Source organism: Neomonachus schauinslandi, chromosome 8 (genome assembly GCF_002201575.2).
Source record: "Neomonachus schauinslandi chromosome 8, ASM220157v2, whole genome shotgun sequence".
Taxonomy (NCBI): domain Eukaryota; kingdom Metazoa; phylum Chordata; class Mammalia; order Carnivora; family Phocidae; genus Neomonachus; species Neomonachus schauinslandi.
In genome coordinates, this window is record NC_058410.1 from 9,086,376 (window position 1) to 9,102,492 (window position 16,117).

Genomic DNA, 16,117 nt, shown 5'->3' on the forward strand with positions numbered 1-16,117 from the left:
GTGCCTACTGACAAGGGGTGCCAGGTGCCTACCCCATGAGTGGTCTGTCCCTTGGGCAGCTGAGGCATTACTAGGAGGCCCACCCTATGCTAAGCATTTTGCATGCATTATTGCATTAAATCCTTTAATCCCTACAAGCCCATATAGGTGGTGCTGCTAGACACACTGGGAAACTGTCTTATTTGGTGCTTTGCCGAAAGTCACTGGTTACTCTCTGTACCAGGATAGATTTAAGCACTGTTCGAGGCATCTTACATATATTACCTCTAATCCTCATAATGACCCCGTGAAATAGGTGCCATAATTATGCCATTTTACAGATGTGAAAGCACAAACTAGTTAAATAACTCTCTCTAGTAGGGAGTTAGTGGTGAGCCCAGGAAAGGAATTCAGAGGAGGCTCTGGTCTCAAGCATTAGCCCGCATCACCTGGAGCGCAGGAAGACACAGACTGCTGGGCCCTGGCCCGAGTTTGATTCCGAGGGCGGTACCTGTGAATTTCCATTTCTGCAAGTTCACAGGTGAGGTCCACGGCAGCTAGTCTGGGAAGCACGCTTTGAGAACCACTGCCCTAGAGTTAGCGGTCTTAATCACTGTGCAACAAATCCTATTGGCCACCGAAGTACATGTGTTTTTAAAAAAATTCCTCTTGAGAACCATTTGCAAAAATTATTTAAAATAATTCCCAGAATCTCAGTCTTTGTGGAGATTTTACCATAGTTACTCAAACGAGACCACAATGTGTCCTTTAAGCAGAGCGTTCCACCGTGGAGCGTCTTCTATGCTTGTGTCCCCTCAGCCAAATCCGAAGGCAGGGGCTCTGACCACGTGCGCCGAGACACAGCGGCCCGGGGTTCTGGGAACCCGGCCTCGTCGTGGCGCACGGACTACAAAGGACCTGACCACCGGGGCAGCCCCACCTTCAAATGGCCCAGCACCGGGGCACTGTGGCCTCCGGCTCCTCCAGGTTTATTTACACTTTCTTTATTTCCCTCGGTCCACTGTGGAGCAAACGATCTCACACCTTACATCTGCTATCAGCAGTTGAACCAAATTCGGCAAAGTTCTCCGCAAGGGCAAAGGGACAGGCGGCGAAGAGGGAAAGGTCTTTGCAACCAGGAGAGGCGGCGGGAGACGCGCCCACGCGGGTCTCCGCGGCCCTCGGCGGACGCCCGGCCGGGTGGGGTAGGGTAGAGTGGGGCTGGGCGGGCGGAGGCGCCCCACGGGGTGGGCGTGGCGTGGCGTGGGGCGCCCCAGGACGCGGGTAGCAGTCGCAGCCATCTTGCGCGCCGGGAGCACCTCGCAGGTCCGACGGGCGGGGAGGTCAGGGGCGCGGCCCCGGGACCCCGCCCAGTCGAGGGCTCTCGGGAGCGCGGGCCGCTGGCGCACTGCACGGACTCACCGACAGCCGGGAGCGCAGCGGTCCTTTGCAGGCGCCGCGGGTGAGCCGGGCGCTCGGCCGGGGTCGGGGGGCGGAGGGCCCGGGTCGAGGGGTTCGCGCCCCGAGGGGGGACAGCGGCGGGGATTCGACGACAGGTGTGGCTGGGCCGGCCCGGCGGGGGGGTGGGGGAGGAGGTCTGCGCGCGAGCTCCGAGCCGGTGGTCCCCGGGAAGAGCCGGGCTCGCCCCGCCGTCGGCCAGATTCGGGGTCCCCGGGTCCCGGGCTGGTGGGGGTCCCCGTCCGGCCCTTGGCGCTTGGTTCTCTCTTTTGGCCCAAATCAGCGGCAGGTGACGCCGAACCTACCGGTGTGGCCGCCCCTACTGCTCCAGACCGTCCTCTTTCGACTCTGCCCCCTGGGGTGCCCCTCCCGAAGTGCCCGCGGAGCCCGGGCTGCGTGGGCGCGCGTCCTGCCCGCGCCCCTCCCGCCTCGCTCGGCCCGTGGCCCTCTGCCCCTCTGGGGCGGGGACCATTTTTTAAAAGCGTTTCTCAAAGGCTTGACGGTTGCGGTTTCAGCCCTGGGGCAAACGGTTGCTTCACAAAGTGAAACTTGGTGTCTGCTGGGCTCCCGGCTGGCTTCCTGGAAGTCCGAGGAGCACCTCGGCGTACCGCCCCGCCCGCTTCCGCGTCCCCGAGCTGGGCCCCGCGCCTACCCCGCCGGGTCCCCTCCCCCTCCGCCCACGTCTCCCGCGCGGCCCCCTCCCCCGCGCGGCCCGGCCCCCTCCCCCGCAGGGCCCGCCCGGCCCGCCGTAATTGCAGGTTGGGCGGTGACTCAGCCGGCGCCCGCCCGGCCGGTTCTTAAGCAGCGGCGCGCGGGGCGGGCGCCGAGTGTCGGGCGCGGCGGCGGCAGGAGGCGGCAGGCGGCGGCAGGCTGCTGTGCGCTCTGAAGGGCTTTCCTCTGCCTCCAGGTCCGGAGAGCGGTCTCAGCTGCTGCGGCAGAGTCGTGTTTCCAGGGGACTGAGGAAAACCCGTCAGGAACCGAAAATGCCGAAACCAGTAAGTAGCCCGGTGTCGGGGCCGGTGGGGATGCTTCACGCGTTTTTTTCCAGCGGCGGTACCTGGGCGACGTGTTGGGGCGCTTCTGGGTGGGACGGGGTTCTTTTGTCGACGGCGAGAGGGCAGGAGGGAGGGAATCGGCCCCCTGCTTGGTCATTGGTTGGTCCTTTTGTGGAACTCCTGAAGAAAACGACGACTGAGCTGCTTTTCGATCTACGGTCTTTTTGTTTGTGAGCGTCCCCGTCCCCGCCCCAGTAGTTTGTGGTCCTTTGTAAAAGAAAAGTTCTGTCTGCTTGAAAAGTGTCTTCTCATGCAACTTGAAAGTTTCTTAATAAGACAAGTTGTCTAAATGACCGAGAGTCAGGTGGCTTCCGACGACGCCCATCACCTCTGAGTCCTTCCATGGGTCGGAACCAAATGCGCCCCAAATCTTCCTTTGATGCTTTAAAGGGCCTCCAGCTTAGGAGGCTCCGGCTTTGTGGCGGGCAGCTCCTTTCCAGCCCGTTTTACGCCAGGCCTGTGAAGCTGTGCTCTGTTAACCCGGGAATTTGCTGGTGGCAGCAGGATTCCTATCTCTGAACGAGGCTGAGTTGTGGACTTGAATTGCAGATGAAGGAAGGCTGCCCTGCTCTCTGGTCGTGCGCTCCTGGTCCACATCATAAATACCAGCTGACTCAAGGGCCTGCACCTCTGTCCCTTACATCTGATTATGTTGCTCTCAGGGTTCGATTGCTGGCCAGGCCTGGGGGGGATACGCTTTCATTTAAGTGGTGGGAACAAGGCAGGTTCTTTGTGACCAGCATTTCTTGGAAAGTTGTATATATTTACCTGCTTTGACACAGGTGAACTGTGACTCGTTGTTGGGGAGAGGATTTCACATTTTTTAATTGTTCTGAATCATGATGGAGAAGATACCTGGATTCATTAAAAATTGCAATAAAAGACATACGGAATTCTAGTTTTTCAAACAAGTTGGTTCTGTAGTCGATGCTGATTTGCTACCAGTAAATCGTAGATTCTCTAAAAGGAGTTCTTGATTAATCAAGTCTTTACTGTTAGGTTAAATATATTTCTCTGTTAATATGCTGTCTGATTCAGAAGCCAATAGAGTTTTTGCCTAAATTACATAATTAAGATGATCATTCATGATGAGAAAATTTTTTTCCTACACAAAATTCTTCTTTTCATTTGAAACTTGCACATGGCACCCAGGCATTTACAATGCCTGTGATAATAAACCTGGTGTAAATGGCAGCCACTCACTCAGGACACACAGCTCTATGCAGCCTTTTGCAGAGCGGCAGTCAGGACATTACTGTAGGTATGGTTTTCTTTCTTTCACTAAAGGAAAGGAAGCAGAGTTCAGCTTTTAAGATACCACCCTGAAAAAAGGCAGTAAACCAGTTTCCATCATTGCTTTTCTTTCTCATTTATCAAAATGAACTGTAATTTATTTTTGTTGTAGTAAAATATACATAACATAATTTACTATCATAACCATTTTGAAGTGTGCAGTTCAGTGGCATTAAGTACATTCACCACCACCACCACCCATCTCTACAACTTTTTCATCTTTTGAAACTGAAACTCTCTACCCATTAAACACTAACTCCCCAGCCCCTGGGATCCACCCTTATACTTCCCGTCGCTACGACTTTGACTATTCTAGGTCCCTCATATAAGTGAATCACACAGTTCGTGTCCTTTTGAGACTGGCTCATTTCACTTAGTATAATGTCCTCAAGGTTCATCCATGTTATAGCATGTGTTAGAATTTGCTCACTTTTTAAGGCTCCCTCTTAATTTCGTATGGCAGGTATATTCTAATGGTATGTATAAAGATACATACATAGTTGGGGTTTTGGGCTTCTACCTGATCCCTTGAATTCAGCAGGCAAAGTATTTTTGATTGAGGGCGCCAGGGTGGCTCAAATGGTTAAGCGTCTGCCTTTGGCTCAGGTCATGATCTCAGGGTCCTGGGATCGAGTCCCGCATCAGGCTCCCTGCTCCTTGGGAGCCTGCTTCTCCCTCTGCCTCTCTCTCTCTCTCTCATGAATAAATAAATAAAATTTAAAAAAAAAGTATCTTTGATATCTAAATTCTGTCAGTGGACAACTTTATTTATGAAACAGCATGAATGAAATATTTGCTGCTTTTTCTCTTAATACTGCTTCTCGAATCACCACTTGTTAGAGTGAGTGTTCGTTCATTCAGCAAGCATCTGTCCTGCAAGCTGTGTGTGCAAGGCACAGATGGGTGAGACCCAGATTGTCTTTGGGGGGCTTACAGTCTGGAACCCAAACCAGGACATGTGCAAATGCTTGAAATAGAAGCTGGAACACTGAGTGCCACCAAAGAGGAAAAAAGGCTTAGGTCAAGTGAACACAATTAGAAGGAAAACCATCTGATGGGGAAACGGGTGGACTGTTGAGAAGTTACCCTTCAGCTGAGTCTTGCTTGAGGGCTGTGGGTAGGATTTGAGCAGCCTGGGCACTCCAAGGGTGTGTCTGGTTTTGCTTTTCCCACAACTGCTTTGGGGCTCTACTCATGTGTGACTTGTAGACTCCCAAGGAGGATGGTTTGAGGTCCAGAAGACACCACACCCTCTGTTCAGCTGATTGTTTGGTCTTGTGGGTCCTTCTCATTGGGAGAAAGGTGTGGAGGTTTGTCCACGGAGCTGGCTCAGGAAGCAGGCCCTGTGCTTCTGGTTCAGCCAAGGGTGACCTCTGGTCCCCCTTCCTCCTTAACCACCACACTTGCTTGCTTCATTGCGATAGGAAGGAGGCATAGGGTGGTAGAAAGGAAAACCACAGCAGTCAAGCTTAGGAATGATGCAAGGCCAAGCTCTCTCAAATCTTTTCTGAGTTTAGTGCTCAACTGCCTTACGGGGCACTGGCAGATGCCGCAGCTGTTCATTTCTAAAGTTTTGATGTGGACGTTGTTAATAGAAAAGCAGATTTTCCCTTCAATTGGAAAACTGTGAAAGCATGTTCAAAATTTTGCCCTGTGCCAAAATTTTAATACAATTTCTGAGATTACCTTGCCTCTCTGGGAATATATAGCCTTTTCCACTAATTTTTTTTCTCTTGGGTATATATCCAGTGTGGAATAAGTCCTCGTTTCTTAGCTTCTTGTTACAGGTTTCTTGTCAATAAAATGGGGCTGTTGGCAGTACCTAATTCATAATGTTACATGAGACAATGTCCATTAAATATTTTAACAGGCACAGGATTTACTGAATATACTGATACATTTTCCAAACACCCCCCCCATCAATTGAGGAGGACTCATGGGATGTGTTTTCTGTGTATCCCTCCTCCTTTACCATGGGCAGATGGTGAATTAGATAGCTAAGATTTTCCCATGTGGTGGTGAGAAGTGCTGGCTAGGATTAGTCATTTGTCATCATCACATTCTCTATGTAAGGCACAATGAGTCTATTTGTACATTCATCCATTAGTTCAGGGGGCATCTGTGTGTTACTCTGCTAGATGTTGAGGCTACCAAGATGAGCAGACACAGAAATACTCCTGTCATCATGGATTTACAGTCTGGTGAGGGGGACAGACAGTAATCCTAGAATAACTTGAGTGTATATAATGGTATGTGTGGGGTGGTGGTTGCTGGGGGGAGTGTTAATCAGGAAGGACAGGAAGCGATGACTGTTCAGAGCAACGCAAGGAATGAAGAGACCTTCCCTAGGTGAAGGAGGGAGGCAAGGAGCATACCAGCCACAGGGAATAACTTGCAAAGGTTCTATGGTGGAAGAGGGTAGGATGAGTTCAGGGTTCCTGATAGGGATGAGTATGGCTAGAGAGAAAAATCAGAGGCCAGCTGTGCAGAGCCAAGTAGGCCCTAAGAGGGCATTTTCAGGACTTAGCTCGGGGGGAAGCACTGAAGGGTTTTGATTGGAAGGAAGTGACCTGATCAGATTTGGCTTTTGAATGGTCGCTGCAGCTGCAACATGAGAATCAGTAGGAGGGAGGAGGCGCAGGCGTAGCCTATTGGAATAGCCTAGGTGATAGGTGGTAATAGCATGGACCAAGGCAGTGTGATGCAAATGGAGAGAAGTAGATGTTTTGGGGAGCTCTTTGATAGAACTTGGTGATGGATTGGGTGTGTGGGGGCAGAGGGCAATGTAAGGTTGACTTCTGGCTCCTCACTTGCATAACTGGATGGATGGTAATGCCATTCACTGAGATAAGGAACCTGGAAAAGGACCAGGTGTGGGAGGGAGGGTTGAGAGTTTGGTTTGTGCTGACAAGTTTGTGACTGTCATGGATGAAAGGGGTCCTTGCCTTCTTTCATTATTATAACTGCTACCTCCTAAAATATATATAAATACCAGTATTCTTCTTAAACTACAGTATTTTTTAAATCCACATAAACGAAAAGTAATCCAACAGCTTCTTAGGTTTCTTCTGAGTGTGTGTGTGCACTACACACACACAAAGTTAAAAGTTAGGATTAATTTAGTACTGTGTTCTCAAACATTGGCATATGTAATTATCTGGAGATAATTACGTAATTATCTGGAGACAGTACTACTGAATCCCCATCTCCAGGGCCAGGTAAGACTGGGCACCTGTGCTTTCAGTAAGCTCCCCAGTTGGTTCTTAAGTGCCCCCAGACTTTGGGAACTGCTCATTTCATAAGAAAGGAGCAGTTTGGGGCGCCTGCGTGGCTCAGTCGTTAAGCGTCTGCCTTCGGCTCAGGTCATGATCCCAGGGTCCTGGGATCGAGCCCCGCATCAGGCTCCCTGCTCAGCAGGAAGCCTGCTTCTCCCTCTCCCACTCCCCCTGCTTGTGTTTCCTCTCTCGTTGTGTCTGTCAAATAAATAAATAAAATCTTTAAAAAATAAAAAAGCAATTTATATATTCTCTCCCTCAGAACCCCAACAATGCAGTGAGGCCCTCCTGATGGGGTTGATACTGGTGGTTGTGTGTGAGCAGAGACCAGAGCCCATGGTGTGTTTAGGGGGCAGCAAAAGCCAGTGTTGATTCCAGAGCATCCATTCAGGCGAATGTTCCTGCAGGCTTGGGAATGGATATACAGTCGCCTTCTTAAAGTTCCAGCTTAAATGCTATCATTGGCATTTGGAATGTGGCTGAGGTGGGGATAAAGAAGATAGCTGGATGGGTATCAAACTCCAGAAAGACAAGGAGCTAAGATGTCTAATTGAATCTCTCTGATTTGAACTTCTCTCTGCAGGAGTCCAGTTGCAGAGCTTAATTTGGCAGTGACCAGTGGGCTCTCTCAAATTTTGGCTCTTTGTTTTTAAAGGGGAAAAAGAGGCGGCCATTTTCCATTAAATAGCAGGGAAGAAAGAGATCCCATTCCTGGTTCCTCTGTTTCTCTCCTGGCCTTCCACACTGGCCTCTCTTGTTAGTTACTGTCCTAAGTAGTAATGTGATTTGTAACAAAAATTTTAATTTATGAATACTTAAAATTTGGGAAAGGAAAACAATATTACTATTCTTACTGAATTGTAATTATTTTTCTTTTTTTACTTAAACTTCCGGGTATCTTTGACAATTTGAAGATTCTTAGGATGACTGAATATATGCCTGCTTTCTTAGAGTATTCAGACATTTCACCTCTAATCTGAAGCAGTAAAATTCACAGTCTGCTTTCAAAATCAGTGAATGCATTTTGAGTTATTCCTTTATATTTTATTTGATTTCAGTGGTAACTACACTTGGGAGCCCCCAGCTACGCCAGTTAGTTTTTTTGTTTTGCTTTTTGTTGTTGTTTTTTTCGTTTTGTTTTTTTTAAGTAGGCTCCATGCCCAGAGTGGAGCCCAAACGGGGGCTGTCTCACAACCCTGAGATTACAATTTGAGCCAGAACCAAGAGCCACCCAGGTGCCCCACCTCCAGTTTTTAATTTAAGTACTAAATGTGTGGTTGCCACTACTGAAGAGACTTATCATTCATGCCTGTGACATAAAGAATTTTTTTTTAAAGATTTTATTTCGTTGAGAGAGAAAAGCATGAGCAGGAGGAAAGGGAGAGGGAGAAGCAGACCCCCCACTGAGCCGGGGTGTGGGGGGGGGGACCATGACCTGAGCTGAAGGCAGACACTTAACCAGCTGAGCCACCCCGGTGCCCCAAGAATAAAGCTCTTATTCCGGACTTCGATAAGTAGTTTATTTAGTAACCTCTACTCCTGGGGCTCGAACTCAGGACCCTGAGATCAGGAGTCATGCGCTCTTCTGAATGAGCCATCCAGGTGCCCCCTTAGTTGTGTTGTTTTGTTTTGTTTTGTTTAGGGGGAAAAATCTGCTATAATGTGGTTGAGAGACTTTTGACTAAAAATGCTTAATATATAGTTAATGTATATAATTTTCCTAAATAAAAATGCAAAGCCATGTAAAGAATAGTACCATAATTTAGTATTTAACCTGTACTTTGGCAAGTCATCTAGCTTCTAAGAATCTCAATTTTGTCATTTGTAAAATGGGAGTAAAGTTTTTAAGTGAAAAGAATTCTACATAAAATAAACAGACTTTCATTATTTGTGTGTCTATGAAATCCAAATAATTTATCTCCAGATGCTATCTGCTTTGTGTATGTCTTGTGTACATCTTTTTCCTGGAAACTTGCTTTACAAACATTTCGGTGTGACATGTAGCTAAAACTAAGGGTCTTAGTTTCCAAGTTGCTATTAACCAGGCAAAGTTTGTCACTAGGCCTTTCTAAGAAAAACAGCAATGTGAAATGTTCGGGTTATTTAGTGAAAGGGAACACCACTGTTACCTCTCTCTCTTTCTAATCCTCTATGTATTCTAGTTGTCAGAATTCCCTGGGAGGTCATAGGGGTTCTTTCCTTATTAGTTGAAGCCCTGTTTTATGCCATTACATTCCAGGTGCTGGAACTATAAAAATAAGATAGATTGCTGCCATCAAGGGATTCTCCGTATAATACCGGAGTCAGATATGTAAGCAAAGAATTACAATGCAGTATAGTAAGTATGCTAATAGAGGTACATAGGGAAGAAGACTTAAGTGTGCTCTGGGGAGCTAGGGAAGACGTCGCAGCCAGTGAGATGCTTCAGTAGGTGTTGAGGGGTGCATAGGAGCTCACCAGTGCACAAGAGCAGAAGGGTATTTAAGGCAACAGCATTCAGTGGTCGGTTCTATTTTCCTTGGATTGTGAGTCAGAGTTGATTCTCTAGACTCTTAGTACCTAACAGATAAATGGTAATACTGGTTCAAAGAACATGGAAGACTGCATTAACGTAATAATCTTTTTAATGTAATGCATTTGATAAAACCTTAAAAGCAAAATGAAAATTTCCTGACCTTGACCCAACTTTTATTGATAGATAACAGGAAGGAATAGATACCACCTGAGGATCAAAATGTAATAGTAAGTGTAGCAGATTTTGCTTACCTTTCTGTTAACTTTGAAGACACTTTGCACCTCCTGTTTTTTCTATTTTTGCCTGAAAGTCAGTTTTAGACTGTCTATATCAAAAAATTGTCATCAGATATTATTGGAAGTAATTGTTTTTACTTTGCGATGGTATAGGCCATGGCCAAATCTGGCTGTGACCGGTTTTTGTAGGCGCTACCAGCTAGGAATGGTTTCTACATTTTTAAGGGGTTGTTTAAAACGAACAATAATATGCAACAGACACCAAAATGGCCCCCAAAGCCTAAAATATTTATCTGGCCCTTCACAGAAAATTTTTGCCAACCCCTGCTTTAGTATAAAATAATTACTGTTTTTTTTGTTTTGTTTTTTTAAAGATTTTATTTATTTGACAGAGAGAGAGGGAGAGCACAAGTAAGCAGAGCGGCAGGCAGAGGGAGAAGCGGGCTCTCCTCTGAGCAGGGAGCTGGACGTGGGGTGCGATCCCAGGACCCCAGGATCATGACCTGAGCTGAAGGCAGCTGCTTAACCGACTGAGCCACCCAGGCGCCCCTAAAATAATTATTGTTAAATAGATTATCCTTATATATATTTTATGACTAAGCTAATAATATTTCCAAGCCAGATCCACATCAACTGTTCCAATTTTTAAAAATTTCTAATCAAAGAGCAAATAATCTGTTAGCTAACATTAGGTGCAGCACAGGCCGTGAGCCTGAACAGGTACCGGGAAAGCTGCCATGACCTAGAGCATGCGCACGGCTGGTGTTGAGGCAGTATTTTAAGCAAGGCTGGTGCTCGGGCAGGTCTTTGTTCTGTAGAGAAAGTGGTAGTATCTTGTGTCTCGCTTGCTAAGCCATTGTATGATGACAGATTTCTGGCGCATGGTAAAAGAAAGCAATTTGTATCTGATATTTGAGTTGAAAGGAGGTTATGTAAATGAGTTTTTTATCACTGACAATTTGAAATTAATTTTTGACCTATAGTTTGTGTATGAATTTCTGACTGTAGATGGTTTTATAATTTAATCCCTAATTTAGACCACTCCATCTAAAATAGAACCCCCTTCACTGTCCACCCTTTACCCTGCTTTATTTTACTTCATAGAACTTAGTTCTACCTATAACAATGTTAGATACTTAGGTTTGTTTTTGTGAGGTTTTTTTTGTTTCGTTTTGTTCTTTCCTGGCCACAGAGCGAGATGCACCGTGGTTAAAAAAAAAAAAAGAAAAACACCATTACTGGCTTCAAGAACAAACTTTCAGTTCTTGCTTTATTGGTTTTATTAAATTACTGCTTTATTGGTACGTAAACATGCCTGCCTCTTAAAGGGTATTCTGGGGCGAGCTTCTAAACCTCCCTGTGCCTGCCCCCTCAGCTGTGAAACACTGTCCAGGGGATCTACCACAGAGGTTCTGCCGAGGCCAGGCAGGACAGCCCAGCACCGGAAGCTCCTGGCCCTGTGCCTAGCACTGACTCTTCTCTGTCACCACAGAGGACAGAGTACATGAAGAGGGACTCTACTTGTCACTACTAAATTCTAATCTGATTAAAAGCTTTTGTCTCATGATGGGCATTCTTTTTTCTGACATAGCCTAATAATGCAATAGAATTTACCTTGCTTTTTGTCCTTTTGCTACCGCATGGAACATGACCCCCATCCCTCTCTAACACTCATTTGTTCATTAACAAATAGAGTACCTACTGTGTGCCAGGTTCTTAGCTCCTAGGAGTACACTGGTGAACAAATCCCTAACATAAAGTCCGGGAGTAATAGCACTGCTGTTCGTTTTCATCCAGGCTTTGCCAAGAAGAAGAGGTTCTTTTTATTCTCTCACTCTTTGTTGGGTGAAGAGTTAAAACCACTGGGCAGAGAGTGGTTTGCTTTTGTCTGTTTTGTTGTTGTTTGGTAAATCACTCTTGTACTGTACAGTGAGCCAAGATATTTCTCTTAAGAACTTGTTTTCAAATAGGTTGATGATAAGCAAGTCATCGTTTGCCATACCCATGTAGATTCTTCTATCATTTCTCAGGCATTGAGGCTCAAGGAAATTAATTTTTTTGAATAATATTTTGGCTATTGCACCATTACTACATGTATAGATTTCTTTTTCTTTTTTTTTTTTTTTAGAATCTTTTTTTTTAAAGATTTTATTTATTTATTTGAGAGAGAGAGTGAGAGAGAGAAAGAGCACAAGAGGGGGGAGCGGGAGAGGGAGAAGCAGACTCCCTGGCGAGCAGGGAGCCCGATGCGGGACTCGATCCCGGGACTCCAGGATCATGACCTGAGCCGAAGGCAGTCGCTTAACCAACTGAGCCACCCAGGTGCCCCATGTATAGATTTCTTGTAAAATACATCTTAGAAGGAGATCTGGCCGGGCGCCTGGGTGGCTCAGTCGTTAAGCTTCGGCTCGAGTCATGATCCCAGGGTCCTGGGGTGGAGGCCTGCATCGGGCTCCCTGCTTGGCGGGAAGCCTGCTTCTCCCTCTCCCACTCCCCCTGCTTGTATTCCCTCTCTCGGTGTGTCTCTCTCTGTCAAATAAATAAATAAAATCTTTAAAAAAAAAAAAAAAGATCTGGCCATACTCATTACGTTTTTAAAGAGAAAATTGAACCACAAATCACTTGGTAAAAGCTTAGAACATAAATACTATATTGGAACCACCTCTTATTTATGAAAATGCATTATGTATATTATAGTATTTTTGTTGAGGTGTTTCATTGCCTTGGTTAAATAGTTACGGATGTTGCTTCTTGTTGTTCCAAGTACCTGCTTACATAAATACATTGCTATTTCGGTGAGACTCTCAAGTGGGACTTAGATGGGGAGATAGGGTGGGGAAAACTTGATGTTTGTTAGGAAACTGGCCAAACAGGGCAGTTTGGAAATACAGTGTGATGACAAGGCTGCAGAGGGCATGACACAATTTGAACAATTGTAAAAACTGTAAAAAGATTTTTTTGAGACAATGGGGGATGATTGAATATTGACTGAATTTTAAAATATTAAAATGATAGTGATATGGTGGGTGTATAACACACACGTAGGTACTCAGTTCTTGAGGGCTACATACTGAAGTTTTTGCAGTTGAAGTGATCCTATGGCAGCCTAAAATATGCCAGCTACACACACACACATATATAAATGTTAGGAAGTTAATGGCGTCCGACTGGGTGAAAGTACAGGAGGGGTGGGCGGTGTCCTCTCTACTTTTGTGAATGTTCCAAATTTTACAAAGTAAAGTTTGTTTTTTAAAAGCACATTATAGGGGTGAAAGGGAAAGATGCTGTCATTTTTCCAGTGGCCAAACACTTGAGTGTGGTGGGAGGGCAAGTGGGAAGGGAAGGTCTGCCCTGGGATGTGGAGTCCCTGCGGGAGCCTGAGAACCCTCCCGATTGCTGCTGACTGCTCTCCACGATCCAGGATCCCTGAGTACACTTGGTTTCGTGGGAGAGCTTTGGTGGTGTGATCAGGTGAGTGCCTGGTTTAACCCCAGATTGGACTGTCTCGCCTCCCACATACATATTTTATTCAAGGGGACCTCCAGTCACAATTGCAGTTGATTGGAAACCACACAGGACTGTTTGTCCCAGCTAGTTCTGTTACTCTGTATTCCCAGGATCTTGGGGGGGGGGTTGTGCGTGCCCCCGTGCTCCGACTGGAAATAGGTCATCGCCTCACGGGCAGCTTTTGCGGAGCTGAAAATTGGAAGTGAGCATAACAAAATGTGGGGCATTCCGGGGCAGGGTTTTGTGCAGCCCTTTGGAGGCTGGCTTGCCTTCCGTGCAGGGGGAACGCAAGCACTGCAGACCTGAGCTGGGGGGTGGGGGGGCTGCCAAGTCGTCTCTCCCCTCCCCACCCCCGCCCTCATTCCCACTAATTATGTGCCTAGTTGCAATCGTCCTGGACCTGACATCTGGACCTCAATCAAGTATAAATTGAGGAGAGTTTGTTTTTTTAACTTAGTATAATTTCAGAAACCTGGGTGGTTTAAAGTACTTTTATTGACGTTTGCTTCTGTAAGTGAATTTTGTAAGCTTACTGATTTAGTCTGGATTTTTTTTTTTTTAAAGCTGTTGGGGCCTTGCTCTCTATTTTCCAAGATGGCAAAAGCCATCATTACAGGAGAAATGTTAAGTAACACAAAATATTACTACACATGTGATGTTTTTTTCCTTAAGATTTTTTATTTTTAAATCTCTACACCCAACGTGGAGCTCGAACACAGAACCCCGAGGTCGAGTTGCGCTGGCTCAGGTACCCCTACTGCACGTTTGATCTTAGCCAAGGACAAAGATTTATCAAAGAAATGGCACAAGATTTAAGGTACGATTTGTCTTAGTGCTTGGACATTTCCATTCTTTGATAGGCTTTCCTCCCCACCAGCTTAGAAAGGAAAAACCCTTCAGAGACTTCTAACTTTACAAAGAAAACAGTACATTCCAGGTGGGTAGTGAAGTCTAATCTATAGGCCTTTAATTTCCTGTATTTTATGAGCCTAGAATTAAAAATCATTGCGGCAGGTGATAGCCATCTTGGCCCTGTCCCTTTTGTCTTTTATGGGATTCTAAGTTTGTGGATATAATTAACCTCCCTTTTCAGTGAACTAAATTGGTGCTGAAGTATGTATGACACATCTAGCAAACTGAAATCACATGTTACAGAATCAAGACTTCACAAGACTATTAGCTAAAGAGAAAGTGACCTTGGAGTGGGGAGAAAAGGGTGTAGACCTCATCTATGTTTCTGGAAAGATGGTTTCTTTTGTGGAGTGTGACATTCTTTTTGATCGTTTCTTCCCCTCTCCTAGGTCAGGTGTCAAAGCTTGGTAGCCAGTTCGTGCCCATATTAAATCTACACATGGAGTGTATGTCATTCCTAGTGTAAAGTTGGTTCCTACTTACTCACAAAAAAGGTTCTTTAAAATGCACAGCTAGTAGGTACGAGGAGTATGATTTAAATACCCTCAGCTGATAGGAGGATGCCCCCCAGTATGCCTCTCAGCACAGATAGATGGAACTGGGTGAGAGTGATGGCCCTTCCATCTGTCAGAGGTCTGCAAAGCTGTTTCTTCCTGCCTCAGTTCCCTCTTTCCAGAAGGCGTGCCTGAGCCCGGTGAATATGGCGAGGGCTCAGCACGAAATGTTCCCAGCCCAGTTTTCAAGTAGAAGGAACTGACCTTCTTTTTAATGGGGCTGCTCAGAAAAAGTTCCTTTCTAGCTCTGGGGTTTTGATTTTCTCTGGTTGTAATGACTACAAACAGGACTGGTTTGTCCGCTTTTTGTCTGCAGTCCTGCCTGACAGGAAGTGGGTCTGGGAGCAGGAAGTGGCTTAACTTTCAGAGGTGGAAGGAGCCATTTAGAAAGACTTGGGGTTTCGTTACATGCTCCTGAAATTATGTGATGGATATTAGTTGATCTGGGCTCTTCCTTATATATCCATACTTCTACATAATTTTCACCCTGGAATTTGGAACAAACTTCAATTCAGAATTTAAAACCACTGACTTACATTGAAAGACACAACTTTAAGAATAACATTTAAGAGCCATATAAATATAAACATATTTTTAGTAGCTGATTATTAGAAGTTGCAGTTGCATACACCTTTCTGGGCCTGTTTCCTCGGCCTTTAAAAGAAAGTGGTTAAGCGGCACCTGGGTGGCTCAGTTGTTAAGCGTCTGCCTTCGGCTCAGGTCATGGTCCCGGCGTCCTGGGAGCGAGCCCCACACTGGGCTCCCTGCTCAGCAGGAAGCCTGCTTCTCCCTCTCCCGCTCCCCCTGCTTGTGTTCCCTCTCTCGCTGTCTCTCTGTCAAATAAATAAAATCTTAAAAAAAAAAATAAAGTGGTTAGGGGCGCCTGGGTTGCTCAGTCGGTTAGGCGTCTGCCTCCTCTGGCTTCAGCTCTGGGCGTGATCCCAGCCTGCTCAGCAGGGAGCCTGCTGCTCCTTCCCGCTCCCCCTGCCTGTGCGCTCTTTCTCTCTCTGTTAAATAAATTAAAAAATCTTAAAAAAAAAAAAAAAAAAAAAAAGTGGTTAGACTAGGATAACTTTTCCCCTCACCAAGCAGTACCCACTTAGAATCAGCCTACAAAATAGTTGGACCTTGTCACTACTTTAGTTGTCAACAACATGTACATTTATATAACAAAAATGATACAAAATAGGGGCACCTGGGTGGCTCAGTCGTTAAGCATCTGCCTTCAGCTCAGGTCATGATCCCAGGGTGCTGGGATGGAGCCCCGCATCGGGCTCCCCGCTTCTCCCTCTCCCCCTGCTTGTGTTCCCTCTTGCTGTGTCTGTCTCTCTGT

The 16,117-nt window shown here is 46.2% G+C and overlaps 1 protein-coding gene across 1 annotated transcript in view; it reads left to right on the plus strand.

Annotated features, from left to right (window-relative positions):
• The first annotated feature begins 1,303 nt into the window (after positions 1–1,303).
• EZR (ezrin) overlaps positions 1,304–16,117 on the plus strand; it is a 52,953-nt gene continuing 38,139 nt past the window's right edge. Inside the window, exons 1-2 of the mRNA XM_021693661.2 lie at positions 1,304–1,441; positions 2,345–2,432. Coding sequence (XP_021549336.1) covers positions 2,421–2,432 — 12 coding nt within the window. The 5' untranslated portion in view covers positions 1,304–1,441; positions 2,345–2,420. The remainder of the gene's footprint in view (positions 1,442–2,344; positions 2,433–16,117) is intronic.